This window comes from Aegilops tauschii, chromosome 3 (assembly GCF_002575655.3).
Source record: "Aegilops tauschii subsp. strangulata cultivar AL8/78 chromosome 3, Aet v6.0, whole genome shotgun sequence".
NCBI classification, from domain to species: Eukaryota; Viridiplantae; Streptophyta; class Magnoliopsida; order Poales; family Poaceae; genus Aegilops; species Aegilops tauschii.
This window is the reverse complement of record NC_053037.3, coordinates 586,585,061-586,602,642: the sequence shown is the minus strand read 5'-3', so window position 1 is coordinate 586,602,642 and position 17,582 is coordinate 586,585,061. Positions and strand designations below refer to the sequence as shown.

Sequence of the window (17,582 nt, the reverse complement as noted above, 5' to 3'; positions counted from 1 at the left end):
AAAGTGCCTAAGTATTTTAAAATGAAATAAAACAGAAAAAAAAATAAAGAAAAGAAAAGAAAAAGAACCCCCCACTGGACCAGGCAGCCCAGCTTACAGGCCAGACCGGCCCATCTGGCCCAGCTGGCCAACCGCCGGCCCAGCCCCCCCTGCCTAGTCTCCCTTCCCTGTTCCCCCGACCCGGGTCGGAACAGGGGCGCGTCGCCACCGGACCCCCCTCGCCGGCGTCGAGGAGAGGATAAGGCCGCCACGCCCCGCCTCCCACTCGCCCCCACTATCGCCCTCGGTTCTTGCGCCTCTCCCTCTCCCCTCAGATCCACGCCGCTCCCTCCTTCCCCACCGCATCCAAGCGCCGCCGCCGCCACGGCCACCGTGCCCACCTCACCGCTCCACTGTGTCCCCAAGGTCCGCCGTCGTCCGCTGCTTCGACTGGTGCACCCCGTTGGAGCTCGGAGCCACCGCAACGCCCACGACGCCGCCGCCTTCCTCCTCTGCTCCGACAAGCTTCGCCGCCGTTCTTCACCAACTCCGGCGATGACTCTGCAGCTACTAAACCTCCCAAGGGCCACCGTGTGTGCCGCTCGGTGAGCCCCCGCTTTCTCCTCGCTCTCGCGCGCCTCCTAGCTAGCTCGCCCACCGTCGCCCGAGCGCGTTGCCGCCGACGAGCTCGGCGCCGTGGCCATGGTCGCCTTCACATGCGGCCGAGCGCCGCATCGTGCTCCTGGGGTTCCTAGGAGCCCAACGCGCCTGCGCACGCTCCCTCCCGTGCCTCCTAACGCCGTCCCCGATGAGCGCCCGAGCGCATCACCGCGGAGCTCGCCGCCGGCAAGGCTCCGGTGACCTTTTGGTCACGGGCTCAACCCCGTTGCACTCCCCACGCCGCGTAGAAACCCCCCAGCCTCTCCGTTTGCTCGCTTGCGCGCCGCAGCTCCGTTGTCGTCGAACACCCGTGCACGCCGCCGCCTCCGCCGCTCGTCGGCGCCTATCCTGGCCAAGTCCGGCGATGCTACGGCCACCACTGGACGCGGCGCTGTGAGCTCGTTCGAACGCACCTAGCCCCGCTCCTCCCCGAGCCCCGTAGCGCGATTCCGGTCAACTCCGGCGAGGGGCCGCCGTTGTTTTGGTCGCCGGAGTCGCTCCGGCGCCGGCCGCCGACGTGGCCTGCCACTGGGGTCCAGCAGGGTCACTGCCCGGTGGCCCCAGGAGCCCGGTTAGCCCAGTTGACCGGATCAACTGCTGACTGGGCTGCTCAGCGAGACTGACGTGTGGGTCCCACCTCTTAATCCTCTAATTAAAACATTTTAATAATTAAAACTAATTAGTTTAGTTAATTAGACACTGACAGGTGGGCCCAGTAGTTTTACTAACTAAATTTAGATTAGTTTGAACTCTGTTTACCCCACTGTCTATGACAGGTGGGTCCCCCGTGTCAGTTTTGACCAGTCAACCGGACTGTTGATTGCTGACGTCACTCATACGTCATGCTGACGTCATATTCCTTTTCTGTTAATTTAAGTAATCCAGAAAATGTTTAAATCTTTAGAAAATCATATAAAATAATCCGTAACTCAGATGAAAATACTTTCTACATGAAAGTTGCTCAGAACGACGAGACTCCGGATACGCAGCCCGTTCGTCCGCCACACATCCCTAACATATCAAACTCGCAACTTTCCCCCCTCCGGTTCATCTCTCCGAAAACGCGAAACACCGGGAATACTTTCCCGGATGTTTCCCCCCTTCGACGGTATCACATACTACCGCGATTGGGCCCCACTAACAACGCTCATTGTCATGTCATGCATCGTCATGCATATGTTTGCATTATATTTATTGTTTCTTCCCCCTCTTCTCTCGCTAGACTCCGATACCGACGCTGCTGCTGCCCAGTTCAACTCCGGAGCTGACGACCCCTCCTACTTGCCAGAGCAACCAGGCAAGCCCCCCCTTGATCACCAGATATCGCCTATCCTTCTCTATACTCTTGCATTAGAGTAGTGTAGCATGTTACTGTTTTCCGTTAATCCTATTCTGCTGCATAGCCTGTCTTTGCCACTACTGTTGTTACCTTTACCTGCAATCCTACATGCTTAGTATAGGATGCTAGTTTTCCATCAGTGGCCCTACATTCTTGTCCGTCTGCTATGCTATACTATCGGGTCGTGATCACTTGGGCGGTGATCACGGGTATATACTTATATACTCTATACATGATACCTGTGGTGACTAAAGTCGGGTCGGCTCGTAGGAGTACCCGCGAGTGGATCTTGTGGCGGAGCGACAGGGCAGGTTGAGACCACCTAGGCGAGAGGTGGGCCTGGCCCTGGACGGCGTCCGCGGTTACTTCAAAATAACACGCTTAACGAGTTCTTGGTATTTGATCTGAGTCTGGCCATTTGGTCTATACGCACTAACCAACTACGCGGGAACAGTTATGGGCACTCGACGTCGTGGTATCAGTCGAAGCCTTCGTGACGTCAGCGACTGAGCGGCGCGCGCCGGATTGGACTGGAACGCCTACTAGGCTAGGTCTGCTTCCGGCCGCGTATGCAACGTGCAGGTGTGCAATGGGCGATGGGCCCAGACCCCTGCGCACATAGGATTTAGACCGGCGTGCTGACCTCTCTGTTGTGCCTAGGTGGGGCTGCGACGTGTGATCTTCCGCGGCCGGGCATGACCCAGAAAAGTGTGTCCGGCCAAATGGGATCGAGCGTGTTGGGTTATGTGGTGCACCCCTGCAGGGAAGTTTATCTATTCGAATAGCCGTGTCCCTCGGTAAAAGGACGACCCGGAGTTGTACCTTGACCTTATGACAACTAGAACCGGATACTTAATAAAACACACCCTTCCAAGTGCCAGATACAGCCCGGTGATCGCTCTCTAACAAGGCGACGAGGAGGGGATCGCCGGGTAGGATTATGCTATGCGATGCTACTTGGAGGACTTCAATCTACTCTCTTCTACATGCTGCAAGATGGAGGCTGCCAGAAGCGTAGTCTTCGACAGGACTAGCTACCCCCCCCCCCCCCCCCCTTATTCTGGCATTCTGCAGTTCAGTCCACCGATATGGCCCTTTACACATATACCCATGCATATGTAGTGTAGCTCCTTGCTTGCGAGTACTTTGGATGAGTACTCACAATTGCTTTCCTTCCTCTTTTCCCCCCTGTCCTTTCTACCTGGTTGTTGCAACCAGATACTGGAGCCCAGGAGCCAGACGCCACCGTCGACGACGACTCTTACTACACTGGAGGTGCCTACTACTACGTGCAGGCCGCTGACGACGACCAGGAGTAGTTAGGAGGATCCCAGGCAGGAGGCCTGCGCCTCTTTCGATCTGTATCCTCGTTTGTGCTAGCCTTCTTAAGGCAAACTTGTTTAACTTATGTATGTACTCAGATATTGTTGCTTCCGCTGATTCGTGTATGATCGAGCACTTGTATTCGAGCCCTTGAGGCCCCTGGCTTGTATTATGATGCTTGTATGACTTATTTATGTTTTAGAGTTGTGTTGTGATATCTTCCCATGAGTCCCTGATCTTGATCGTACACGTTTGCGCGCATGATTAGTGTACGATTAAATCGGGGGCGTCACAACCACGTCGCGGACTTCGACGCCGTTGCTGCCGCCATCACCGAGCGGAGCGTGCGCGAGGAGGAGGAGCGCCGGCGCCACGCCGAGGAGCTCGAATCCCTCGAGTGGCGGCAGGCGGTCGCCGACAACGTCGCTGCCAACGAGAAGGCTGAGGAGTGGCGCCGCATCCGTGCGGAGCAGGCGGCGAAGTACGTCGACCTGTGCAGCTCCGGCGAGGAGGATTGAGCGTCCGGTTCCTCCACGGCGTCGTCCATTTGCCGCGACTCGCCGCCGTCAGATCCGACCCCTCTAGTACTAGTTTAACGTAGTATGTAGTATAACTATGCTTGTAGTTTGTTGATCATGGGATGAACTATGTAGTATGTGATGAACTATGTTTGTGCAATTTCTCCCGTGAAAGTCTTTTTTCAAATTATGCAGGTTTAGATACGGGTTCTGTTCGACCGCGCATGTTTTCGACCTGCAAGCGCGATCTTCGTGAAACCGCAAACGCGTTTTGCGGGTCGAATTTTTGCGGGGTCTGCTAGAGTTGCTCTTAGGTCCCAAAATCCCCAGAAATCCCTCTAAATCCATTTGACACACAGGGATTGAGTAGGCCAATCCCCTCTGATCCCCACGAATCCCTCCCATAGCCACTCGTGGAACTGAGGAGAGTTGGACGCTCGCTATGCTGCTGCTGTTGTAGGAGGTTTAACCAAACAGGTGGATTGATGAGGGGGGAGGGATTATAGTGAGGAATTGAGGGGATTGGATGGAGGAGAGGGATTAACCAAATCCTCTCAAATCCCCATCCACCTTGGGGCTGCAAAATCTCCCCTGTCAAACGAGGCCTCAAGGGGAAGCAAGGGGAAGTTGCCCTGTAGCCTCATGCACTCGTGGAGGACTTCGCGCTTTGATTTGGGTATGTTGTGCGGTGCAATTTCACAGTACTCGTCATTCGATCTCATGAATCCACACAGCCCAATCTGCAGTATCGATCAGAGTGGCGCACACAATATTAAAAATGGTCTATGCGTATGACTAAGAGCATCTTCAATAGATGATGCAAAATTTGGAGATGTAAAAGTAAGTGTTATATAATTTACATTACCAAAAAATGCATTTTACATCTTCCAAAAAAATAGCCAACTCCAGATTGATGTATATTTGACGATGTAAAAGTCCTACTCCAACAGATGATGTATTTGAAGATGTAAAACAAGTTGAACTACTACTTCATTTCAAACATAGCAAGTTCAGCTACTACTTCATTTTAAACATAATTCAATATAGTTCTAATTAAAACATAATTAAATATAGTTCTAATTAAAATATAAATTAAACATAGTTCAGACTACTACAACCATCAAATTAGTACTAGTTCAAACAACTACTTGAACTACGTTGAAGATGAAACTACTCCTCGTCGGAGCTCTTGAACTGCTCCCAAAACTCATCCTTGTGGGGGTCGTCACACCCCTTGTTCTCCTCCTCTGAGTCACCCCAGTCCGACGAGTCAGACTCGACGGGGATCACCGTCGAGGGGCCAGCCTAGTCCTCCTTCTTCTTCTGCTCGGCCTCGTGCTTCCAGTAGATTTCGCGCTCGGCCTGGAAATACACCGGATGCTCCCGTGTGAACCTCGCGGTCGCTGCCTCGTCACTCTCACCGAGAGCAATGCGAATGGCCTTTGTCATCTCCTCCATCCGAAAATTCTCCGGCATGAGGAACTCCGCATCCGCCCAGGTCTCAATCTCAGGGAAGTTGAGCTCCGTCCTCGGCCTCCCGGCATGCCACACTGCCATGTCGTACGCATGTGCGGCCTCGTCGGCGGTGGGGTACGTGCCAAGCCAGAAGGGGCGACGGTTGTCGCATAACTCGACGCCGAAGTTGTCGGACGGCTTCATCCACACTTAAAAAAAATCCCGTCTTGCTCTTCGAGATCTTTCCTGGTGACATGGCGGCGGCGGTGGCTGCGCAACATTTGAATCTGGGCGGCGGTTGTGCGGTGCGATTCGGCCGGTTTGGTGGCGGGCGGCAGCGGAGCAGCAGTGGAACTACCGGCGGGGGAGGTGGAGTGGCCGGATATGGTGGCAGGGAGGCGGCGGTGACAGAAGTGTGGCCGCGACTAGGGTTGGAATCCGGCGGCGGCGGTAGGAAAAAGGGCGGGTGGGCCCTGGCCGGCAGCTTGGCGGTAGCAGACGAGTGTGGGGTGGTTTGCGATGTGGGGATGCAGTGGTTGGAATCGCCGACGATTTGAGCCAAAAGTGTCCAAAACTTGCCCAACCCTGATAGTTAGTTGCTAGAGATGCTCTGCGTGAGTTGCCCAATGATCTGCTCCCAAAGAGTGTTGGGTTTTGTTTCACCCAAAACTTGGCGAAAGCATGATAGTTAACTTAGTTGCTAGAGAGGTGGCTCGAGTTGCCCAGAGATTTTTTTTAGCAACAAATAAATTTAATTTGCCCCAAAGTTGCTATTTCCAATAGGATAAGTTGTCCACATATGAACAGTACTTGCCTAAATCAACTAAGATTTGTAGATATTTATATCCACTAATTTTGATACCCTAAAATAGCTTTTTGTTTGGAGGTAATATCACCCGGAGTCATATAACTTGCATCTGATGTTCAGTTTGGTGCTAAAACTTCAAGAATACAGATTTGTGGTGATTCAACTTGCGTTCTCGTGCAAATGCAATGATTTCTCTCGTATCTAGCCGTATGGCCTGCTCACATGGCGTGCCAGCCTGGTGAAGGCCCACTTGTCAGTGGTTAGAGTACACACGGTGTTGGGTGACTCTAGCACGCCAGTTTTTTTTAGAAAACCCACTTGCAGTTTATTTAATTATGCACAAAAGGCCTCAAATAATGAAAAAAATGGGACAGTGAGGTCCAAAACCACAACCTGTTACTAAAACAGGTAGCTGTACATCACACCACCACCGATTCACGTTGAACATCTAGGGTAATTTAGGGTGGGGCTACTAGTCAGTAGGATACGAACAATGTGTTAGACTAAACAGGTAATTAGGTTAATCTATGCAGGGGCCACCTGTCACTGTGTCAGATTGAAGTTCGGGCACCCGAATAATTTTGCTGAAAAATAGGCGAATAACGGAATCGACCTCTCGACATCGAGCGTGTCAGTGCACGAGCTAACCACAAAACCAAATACCTGTCAGTGCCTATATAGAGAAACACTGAATTTTATGATTTTGCCATCACAACTACTCGTATTCCTGTTTTTTTCTCCCGAACTGAATTTCCGATAACTTATTTAAATTGTTTGTCAACCTAAATAAATTTAGACGTTAAAAAATTGAATTAAAAATTCATTTCAAGAATTTGGGTGAAAAAACTGGAATTTTTGAGATATTTTGAAACACGGATTTTCCAGCCCCTTCCGGAAAAAAAGGGAATCAAAACAAAATCTCGCTCACGGAAAAGTTTTGTACGTTATAAGTTAATCATTATATATTTTGATGCTGTTTTTTTTCATTTAAATTTTATTGGCGAAAAAGGGCAAGAGTTTCCAAAAACCCGAGAAAAGAGGAATCTAGAAAAAGAACTATGTACAATATAAAATCAAGTGTATCTCTAAATAGTCATTGTATGTAGTCTGTGTAGTGGTTAGCTTGTGCATGCGTTGTATATGAGGTTGCATATGAGGTCGGGAGTTTGGATGCCCCAATGCCCTCTTTTTATTTTCATTTCTCCCACCACCCGTGCTGATAAGTGGGACCCACACATGTTATTGAGGGGTTTTATGTTTAATTAAATACAGAGGGGTGATTATGCAAAAAAATGAGTGCATGTCGCATTGAGCAGTTCTAGTCACTTACAGTGGGCCATAGCCACGTTGGCGTGCCACGTAAGCGCGGGATACGTCTGAATACGAGAGAAGTGGTTGTATTTGCATGAGAACGCAAGTTGAATGACTATAAATCCGTATTTTTAAAGTTTTAGCACCAAACTGAACGTCAAACGCAAGTTCTGTTACTTCCGGTGATATTACCTTGGTGTTGTGGTTAGTGCACTGAAATGATTAATTTATTTGCTTCAAACAAGCAAACCATTTCAATTGTAACATAAGAAAAACCCATTAGTTTTCTGGTACAAGGCCCATCTATGCTGTCATCTTCGACAACTCCTTACTTCTTGGCTTCCACCTCATCGCCTCTATTCCGCCATCACAGTCAGAGGCAAAGTTTCCTAAATAACAACCATTACTTGTCTGGTACAAGATGTAGGTTGCCTAAACAACCACCACTAATTGCCTGGGACAAAGAGACCAATTGTTTGGGGGTAGGAAACTTCACACCACTTTTGTTTTCTAGAGGGATTGATGTGAACTTGTCAAAATTACAAATATTAGTTGCTTGCGAGACATGGTAAGTTGGCTGGGGTTGGAAGCTATACACCACTTTTGTTATCTAGGGAAAGAGGCGAATCTACTTGGGGTGGCAATATTACGACACTTTTGCTTATGTACACCCCTTCTAAACACATCAACGGTGCGTTTTCTCCATACCCCTTCATAATAAAGGGTATGATGGTCCTTTTTGAAAATACGTCATCTGGTACGGACCAGGCCACTAGCGAACATTTAAAAGGCCGACCCATTAGCGAACACTTAATAAAATAAGTAGAGGAGAAAATGAAGAGGGCAGGGATATAAATAGAGGTGAAATTGAAGAGGCTAGGAATCGAACGCAGGTCCCTGCATCAAGGGTCGAGCCACAAACAACTAGCTCACTATCAGCTCTATGATAAAAGTGTAGGCACAACTAACTTAAGGCAAAAAGGCCGGCTATTCCACTTGTTTATTTTTTTTTGCTTTTGTTTATTTCTCTATTTTCACCGGATTTTTTGTTTTCTTCTTCGATTTTGTTTAGTTCTTTCTCGTTTTTTCTGGCTTTTTTCTCTCGGTTTTCACAGTTTTTTCATACACATTTTGGTATATATCTTTTTAGAGGATTGTTGGTATACATCCAATACATTTTTCTAATACATGATTAATAATTTCAAATACAAGATTAACATTTTTCTTAATACATGGTCTACATTTTTTCTATACACATTTAAAATTTTCAAATGTTTGATTAACACTTTTCAAACACAAGTTTAACTTTCTCACATTTTTTCCTATACACATTTAACATATTTCAAATGCTTGATTAACATTTTTCAAATAATATTTTAACATTTTTATATACATGGTCAACATTTTTTCTATACAAATTTAATGTGTTTCAAATGCTTGATTAATTTATTTGCTTCAAATACTTGGATTAACATTTTTGGAATACAAGGTTAACATTTTTTAATACATGATCAACAATTTTTCTACACACACTTAACATTATTAAATGCTTCATTAACATTTTTGAAATATTTGTTTAACTTTCTTTAAGTGCTGGAATTAAAAAATTTAAATACTTGTTAAATTTTTTCACAGGCATTATATATTTGTTGTACACATCAGAAACATTTTCTCAATACACGTTTAACATTTTTCAAATGTTTCGTTAACATTTCTTCAAATATTTTCATGTAAAGTGTTTTTGTAATATATTTATTTAGAATATTTGGAAGCATAAATGAAAGTAAAAAAATACAAAACCAAAAAAAGTGAAAAATCGAGGTTGTCCCCTCCCGCTTGTTTGGGCTGACCCATCTAGTGTCCGACTTAACGCGAGGCTTCTCTACGTCTCAATATAAGGCAGAAATAGGGGTGCCCCCGATACGCTACCACCCATATACAGCCTATTTGGCGACTTCAGCATTTCTTATCTTTTTTTAATCTTCAAAAAATGTGCACCACAGGATATTCAAACTCCAACTACAGGTTTGTTCATGTTTATTTAAACTGGGCTTTAGCCGCGGCAAAAAAAAAATCAACCCACAAGAAATTTTTGAAAATCTAGAACGTTTTTTTTAATTGATAATGTTTTTTCAAAACTGAGAATGCGTCAGCCGACACAACAGGCGCCCGACGGAATCGATGCCAATGCCTAGATGGGCCAAGGCCGAAGCATTTTTTTCTCTTTTCCAAGTTTTTGTTTTCCCTCTATTTTCGTTAATTTATTTATCTCCTTTTTGAAATTTATTATTCTTTTTAAAACATGTTCAAAAATTTGTCATATTGTTTCGAACACCAAATAATATTCTTGTTTCAATTTTTTTTTATAATTTTAAAAAATGTTCCCGTTTTTGAATTTGTATTCACAAATTTAGGAAATGTTTGTGTTTCAAAATAAAGTTGATACTTTTTTATAAATGTATTTTGTTTGCAATTTTTCATAAATTTTTGGAATTGTTAATAATTTTGTAAAAAGTGTTCAAAGTTTATCAAATTTTCATAAACAATTTAAAATTTCAAAATTGTTGAAAAATTCAATAAAATGATTAGGACAAAATAAAAATGGTCATGTTGATTGATAATGCCAGAAATTGCAAATAATAGAAACATTCAAATTAGAAAAAAACTACATGCTCACGGATGCACTTGTCTGGCCTAGTCTGGCACACTCCTCTCAACTGGTGATTTTTCGAATATGGATAAATGACCCCAATATTTGCAAGAAGGTGGGCATGCCCATGATAAACATCCATGTCAGGTTTAAGAGGTTTCTGACATCGTATGCAAGTTGTGACATACTCGACCCTTTATCGGCCTTTTTGGCTAAGAAAACTCTAGAAACTGATAAATTTGTCAAAAAAAACCTTGGCATGATTCCTTTAATTGGCATAGAAGGCCACCATAAAAAAATTAGGGCCATTTGAAGGACGTCGAGAAACAATGTGCTAGCAGACGGAGCCTTCTGGCCTACCCGAACACCCTGCATTCAACATGGTCTATTTTTGGACATCTTTGAAATGACCTCAAATTTTGCAAGCAGGTGGGCATGCCTATGGTAGGAATCTATGTCAGGTTTGAACGATTCCCGACACCGTATGCAAGTTGCGACATCTCTAGCCATTTATCGGCTTTTTTGACCAAGAAAACTCTAGAAAATGCAAAGTTTGTCGAAAACCAAAAATAAAATGGTATGATGCCTATAATTGGTCGTCAAAAGCCATGGAAAAAACAGGGTCATTTCAAAGATGGAGAGAAAAACAAGCTCTCAGACGGGGCCTTCTAGCCTACCCGAACACCCTTAGTTCAACATGGTTTATTTTTTGACATCTTTGAAATGACCCCAACTTTTTGAAGCCGGTGGACATGCCCATGGTAGGCATCCATGTCAGGTTTGAATGATTTCCTCCACCAGATGCAAGTTGCCACATGTCCAACCATTTGTTGGTCTTTGATTGAGAAAACTTCTGAGAATGGAAAATTTGTCGAAAACCAAAACAACTTCGCATGGTGCGAAACATGCTCTCATACGGAGGCTTCTGACCTACCCGAAAACCCTTCGTTCAACATGGTCTACTTTTGGACATGCTTGAAATGATCCTAACTTTTGCAACCACGTCGCCATGCCCATGGTAGATATCCGTGTAAGATTTGCATGATTTTTGACACCATATGCAAGTTGTGACACGTCCTACCATTTATTAGCCTTTTTTTACCAAGAAAACTCCAGAAACTACAAAATTTCTAAAAAACTAAAACAACTTGGCATGGTGCCTTGAATAGGTCATATAAGCCAATAAAAAATATAGCCATTTAACGCATGCCTAGAAACAATGGGCGTAACCGCACAACCTGCATTAAATATGTTTTTTCTTTGGACATTCTTGAAATGACCCCAAGTTTCGCAAGCAGGTGGGCATGCCCATTGTAGTGGTCCATGTGAGTTTTTAAGTACAAGGGAGAATCACAATTTAAACAGGCAATTAAAACTATTATTTTAAGTACTTAAGATAAATAGTAAATACAAAGCGCTAAAATTGAAAACACTAAATGTTTTCTAAATAATTTAATTAATATTTAAAGGAAAAATAATTTAGAATCATAATTTAATTCTTTTACATAAAATTATCATTTTTATATTCCAAATAATATTTTAATTTTGTGAACAGTTTTCAAAAAGAATAATAAAGTACACAAAAGAGAAAATGAATTAACTAATCGAGCAGAAAAACAGAAAAAAAAAAGATTAGGCCTTGGCCCAATATGTTTCCTTTTTTCAAACTAGGTCAGAAACTAAAAACAATATCTGCGAAAATTTAAATACGTTCCTGTTTTATAAAAAGTTCTACACAAATACAAAATATGTTCAAGAAAATTCAGAAAATTTTAATATTTTTCTGATTTTTTTGAAATTTTGAATTTGTTTGTATTTTTCAAAAGTGGTTTGCCTTCAAAACTTTATTCACGCTTTTCTAAAAAAGAGTTCATGTTTTGATATTTCGAGCAATTTTGAAAGAGTCGTTGCTTTTTGAAATGCAAATATTTGTATCTTTTCTAACAATATTTGAAAAGGCAAACTTTTTGAAATTTCGAACAAATTCCTGTGCGTGGCGTCGTCTAACTGGGGAACTCCTAGTCAGTGCTTTTCAGCGCAAGTTTGGAAGTTGGCGCTCGCGCGCATACCAGCGGACTGCGGCCCAATATTGCGCCAGTTCGCTCGGCTGCTCGCCAGATTCACACGGTTGCTCGCTTTGCCCGCTAGCTTTGAAAACTCATGAGTTTGAAAAACAGTTCACTAAATAAAAAATTGTTCATGAGTTAAATTTTCAAAACTTTATGAATTAGAAAAACTTTGTGACTTTTAAAATTGTTACGAGTTAAAATTTTAAAAAGATCATGAATTTGGAAAAAAAGTTCATGGATTTTTAAAAAGTTCACAAATTTTGAAAATGTTACGAATTTGAAAATTGTTCATGAGTTAATTTTTTCAAAAGTTCCCATGTTCGGAAAATGTTTGCAAATTAGGAAAAGTTTGAGAATTTGAGAAAATGTTTCCTGAATTTTTTAAAAATTAACAATTTGAGAAGAAGTTGGTGAAAAGAAAGAAAAAGAAAGGGAAAAAACCGAGTGAAAACCATGCAAGAAAAAGGAAAAGAAAAATCGCTCAGAAAATCTCGTACAACCAAAATCGGAAATGTACGCAACAAGAAAAAATGAAGTAGAAGTACACACAACAAGCCTTCTGTTCCAGTTGGTAACTATGGTCGGGATTAAACCACTTGGTTATGTGTTTGAATCCCAAGTTGTACAATATATTTTGAAGCTCGAAAAAAGGAAAAAATGTAACTGGGCAAAAAGGAAAAAAACTGTGAATGGGCAGAGACCAGGACAGAGCCTACTCCTTGTCCTTAATCGATTGTACGTACCCACGATACACACGTCAGTGGATACGATTTGCCAATGGGCGGAGCCAAGGACAATCGAACGACGAACAGATCCGAGCAAATCTACCAAAGACAGATCCGTTGAAGACACACATCCACACACCCACCAATGATGCTAGAAGCATCACCGGAACAGGGGCTAGGCGGGGAGACCTTTATTCCTTCTTTCGGGAGCCGCCGCCGTCTCGCCTTCCTGAGCAGGACACAAACTCTAACAAAGCTCGAAAAAAAATCTAAAAACGGAGCCCTCCCACCAGCAAGAGCCGAGGTCCAATCCTTCTCCATGGCCCTAAGGCCACCGGAGACAGGACGGACCGGCGCCGGCGTTTATGTCTTAAATTGATCAAATCTCAAGTTGATTGCCTAAAGCATGCAATCAGTTTGAGAATGACTACTTAGTTTGGCCACTAGTACTACCATATTACCGAAAAAAGTTTTCCCGCTTTATATTATAGAACAACCATCACCGAATACATCCGACAAACTGAACAATGCACAAAACGCACACACTCAAGGGAAGATACAAAGGTGTCGGCCACCGATACACCACCCCACCGACAACAATAGAAAGGTGAATCAGACAACAACGAAGTCAGGCCTCCAAAGCAGTGCCTCCAATAAGGGTACAACCAAGGATAGCCGCCACTGCTCGATCCGCGGAGATCAGGTTTTCACCTGAAGCAAGACGACATGAGTGGGAGCACCGCGACGGAGCCTTCAGGAAGGGTACGACGACAACATCCACCGCCACCGTCGGCCAGTCAAAGGACTGGGCAAGTGGTATACCCCAGCGCTCACACCCCACCATCGCACCCTAACTCCGTCAACCACCCGCCAGGCCATGGTTGCCCGCTCGCACCTGAGACGCACGCTTCGCCCACAAACGCCGCGCCTCCCGCCACCAGTGTCGCCGCCCTGCAACCAGACAACCCCGAGACCTACACAGAGGCCCCGGCTTTGGACCAACCGACGGCCCTCGACCAACAGATCCACCCGTAGACGCTCCGCTGGTAGAGCTGCGCCAACCCGCTCGCGGCCGAGGAACGGGGGAGAAAGGGGAGCGGACGAATTCGGACCGACACACCCCATGCCGGCGACAGGTGACGCGACCGCATCGAGGCCACCCATCCCTCCAACCGAGCTCCCTACCGAACACGAGGAAAGGAGGAGGAGGAGGAGCGGACGCATCCGGACCGGCAAATGTGCCGGCGGCAGGTGGCGCGACCGCATCGAGGCTACCGATCCCTCGTACTAAGCTCCCCCACGAGCACCCCCATGTCACCCCACCATGGTAGCTTGAACATCTCTCCACGAGGCCATCCGCAATCGCGCGCTCGCCGACAAGGGAAACCAAATCGACCCACCGCTGCAGCCGAGGTAGCTCACCAGGGAGGCCCTCCCGCGTCGAGCGCCGCCGTCCAGCCGCATGTGCCTGACTAGACAAGGGCCGCCCACCTCCACCGAGGGTCGCCGGCAGCCCGCAGCTACAGGGGCGTGTCCGGACGCGCCGCCATGAAGCCGCCGCGCCGCGCCGTCACCACCCGCTGGCCTACAACACCAGGACTGCAGCGCCGCCACCCCCACCAGCAGATCGCCATGGCAGAGGGAGGCTGCTCATAGCCAAGGGCGCCCATGCCACGCGCCGTGTGCTGACCAGATCTGAGCGCCGCAGCCATGCCATCCCCGGCCTGCACGCGCGTGCCACCACCGCGCCGCTAGCCCACACCGCCGCCGCACCTTGGCGTCGATGCACCGCCACGCCCGCCGCCAAGCGCCGCGCCCTCGACCGGCCACCGCATCCCACGCCGAAGCCACCGCGCGGGGAGACGAAAGAAGCCCACCGCCGGCGGCGACGACCAAGCTTCGCCCGGCCGTGCCCTCGGGCGGCGGCGAGGGAGGAGGAGAGTAGGGAGGGAGGCCCGGCGGTGGCTAGGGTTCCCTCTCGGTCGCGCGTGGGGCGACGCGAGAGGGAGAGGGTCGGGGAGGGGCTGTTTTCTTAGTACTAACATATTTAGGAGAACAAAAGAAAAGCAAGAGTGAAAATGTGTCATTAGTGCATTAAATGTTTTGGAGAAATGGTTGGTATATGGATTAACTTCTCAAAGGATAATCTTTTGAGAAGTTAAAACTTTTAAAGGGAAGGGTTAGAGATGCTCTTGTAACCTCAATCCACTATCCATGTTGAAGCATTTCAAGTGGATGTACATATGAAAATGTTGAGATGCAAAAAAGAAGTAGGCAAATTGCGCGGTGCTGGCTCCCTCCATGGTATTATGCATCACGTACACTCATAATATCTTGTACACGGGCAAACAATCAATCAAACTGCAACAAATGGGACCCCAATTCTCTGTGAACAAATTAATTAAGCACTCTCCAGAATGATCGATCGATCTACTAATTAATTTGCAGACTCCTTGGAAGCTTCAGCAGTGGCGTATGCCAAGAACTCCATGAGGTGCTGGTTGTAAACGCAGGGCCTCTCCAGGTGCACGAGATGTCCGGCCTTGTCTATGCTCTGCAGCATCGTCTTCTCCCCGAGCTGCCTGTGTATACCCCATCAAAAACCATCTGTTAATATCTCAGCTCATACGCTAGCTAGCTTGAGCTTACGCTCATGTCTGAACCTTAGGAGCTTACTCTTTCATCGTCTTGGCGAGCTCTATGTTGAAGATGTTGTCGTTGTGTCCCCAGAGCAGGAGTATTTTCTGCGGCAAAACGGGGACGGTGGCGTCTTTGTTGCTGACCACCAGACCTTCCAGCAGCTCCGCCCTTTCCTTGCGGTTGGTGAACATCACCTCCAGGAAGTCCCTGTGAAGGCGTTCCGGGAACCAGAGCCTCCGGTGGGCGGCGATGGAGAGCAGCGCCTTGAGCCCCTTGACGGACTCCGGCAGCAGCAGCTCCGCCGACGACCGGACGCCGATCCGCTCGAGCGTGGCGTCGCTGATTGAGTCGGTCATGGCGACGACGGAGCCCGACACGACGAGCGAGCGGACGAGGTCGGGGCGCGACTCGGCCATCTTGAAGGCCACCATCCCGCCGTAGCTGAACCCCACCACCGTGCACTCGTCCACGCCCAGCTTCCCGAGCGCGGCGGCCAGGCACTCCGCCTGGAACCCCGGCGACCGGTCCGTCGACGGCGACGTGGAGCCGCCGAAGTAGAGCAGGTCCGGGATGTACACGTCGTAGTGCTTCGCCAGCGCACCAACCTGGACAGCATGAATGGATTGATCAACCATAACGACGGAATGTACGTAGCATAACAAAGTGCTGCTGCAAGTACAAAGTGCAAACCTGGAACTGCCAGGTGACAATGCCTTCGGCCGCGAAGCCGTGCACGAGCACCACGGATGGCCGCCGGGAGTTGGCTTTCGTCTCGCTCTGCTTCTCCTCGGGCGTGACCGTGGAGCTGTTCCCGGGCACCTTGTCCTTGGGCACCCAGAAGGTGAGCACCGTGCCGGCGCCGTCCACGTCGACGGTGTGCTGCCGGAGGCCGGCCCACTTGATCAGGAAGTGGAGCAGCGGCTTCTGCGCCTCCACCAGGTTCACCATCCTATCCTAGCTACTACCTGTGCTCCTTGACTGCTAGGTGGTTCCTGGATCTACGCACAATTCAATGCTGCTGCGTGGGGGAGTCAGTATGGGTGGTGACCTTATATAAGAGTGGCAGACGACCTGGCTGATGCACAGCGGGTCAAGGATACTATTCGGGCGAACTTTTCTTATAGGCATTCAACTCCTTCCGGTGCTAGGGCAAGTTCTTCTTCTACCGATCTGGAAATTTTCTTTAAGGCATTCATTTCCTTCTGGTGGTAGTTGCAAGTTGTTCTACTATCGATGGGTGAAATAAAAATGCTTTCACGCACCGAACGGAACACTATCTTTTGCTAACCTATCACCATCGGCAGGGCCGTTATCAAGCGAATCAGACACAACTATTGTTGGTTAGCAATTGTGGATGGGGTTAGATGAGCTGCCCTTGCCTACTCAGAGCAACTGCAAGGGCTCACTTTGGCGTGGAATGCCGCCATGGGCACGAGTTAATTCCACGCCACTGGGAAGACGACATCCTCATGTCTGTTAGAAATAAATTAACATATGTCAATAGTTAATTAGCATATGCTAATTAATGAACCATCATTAGTGAAGCGATGTCCAAACCCAAACAGTCATGTCCTATGGAAGCATCCCTTTACCCTTAACATGTAACTGCCATATCCCTTTGGAGGTATCCCCTCACCGAATTTGTTTGATCTGCAGTTTACGCGCCTCGCTTGATCCTTTGGAAAATAAAACGAAAAGGACTCCAAGCAAATGATCGGTTTTCGTGATTGTCATTAGATTCATCAACTCAAGCCAGCCATGAGATTTTAACTGGTAGAGGAACCTCGTCCTGACGCTTTGGCCAGATGGCATGATGCTCGACAGTGACATGCAACCTCGACTAAATTCGCACAATCAATAGTACTCCCTCTGTAAAATAATACCCCCTCCGTCCTAAAATAAGTGTCTTGAGCTTAGTACATTTATTGTGGGACAGAGGGAGTATAAGAGTGTTTAGATCACTATTTGAGTATTCTAAACGCTTTTATATTAGTTTACGAAGGAAGTATGTCACATGAATTGGACGCTTCAACTGTACTATTTGCAAACCTATCACTGTCGGCTGGGCCGCTATCAAGCGATTCAGACATTGCTATTGTTGATTG

General features: G+C 47.1%; 2 protein-coding genes across 2 annotated transcripts; both read right to left on the bottom strand.

The window, feature by feature from the left end:
- Positions 1 to 5,124: 5,124 nt before the first annotated feature.
- Positions 5,125 to 5,478, bottom strand: LOC109762463 (ethylene-responsive transcription factor ERF013-like). The gene has a single exon (XM_020321323.1). It carries the CDS (start codon positions 5,476 to 5,478, stop codon positions 5,125 to 5,127), a length of 354 nt encoding a protein of 117 aa, XP_020176912.1.
- A 9,630-nt stretch (positions 5,479 to 15,108) lies between these two features.
- LOC109762471 (uncharacterized) lies at positions 15,109 to 16,620 on the bottom strand. Its single transcript, XM_020321333.4, has 3 exons — positions 16,168 to 16,620; positions 15,514 to 16,082; positions 15,109 to 15,419 (listed from the first exon to the last, which is right to left on the bottom strand). The coding sequence occupies exons 1-3, from the start codon at positions 16,423 to 16,425 to the stop codon at positions 15,275 to 15,277; spliced, it is 972 nt and encodes a 323-aa protein (XP_020176922.1). The 5' UTR covers positions 16,426 to 16,620; the 3' UTR covers positions 15,109 to 15,274.
- Positions 16,621 to 17,582: the final 962 nt, after the last annotated feature.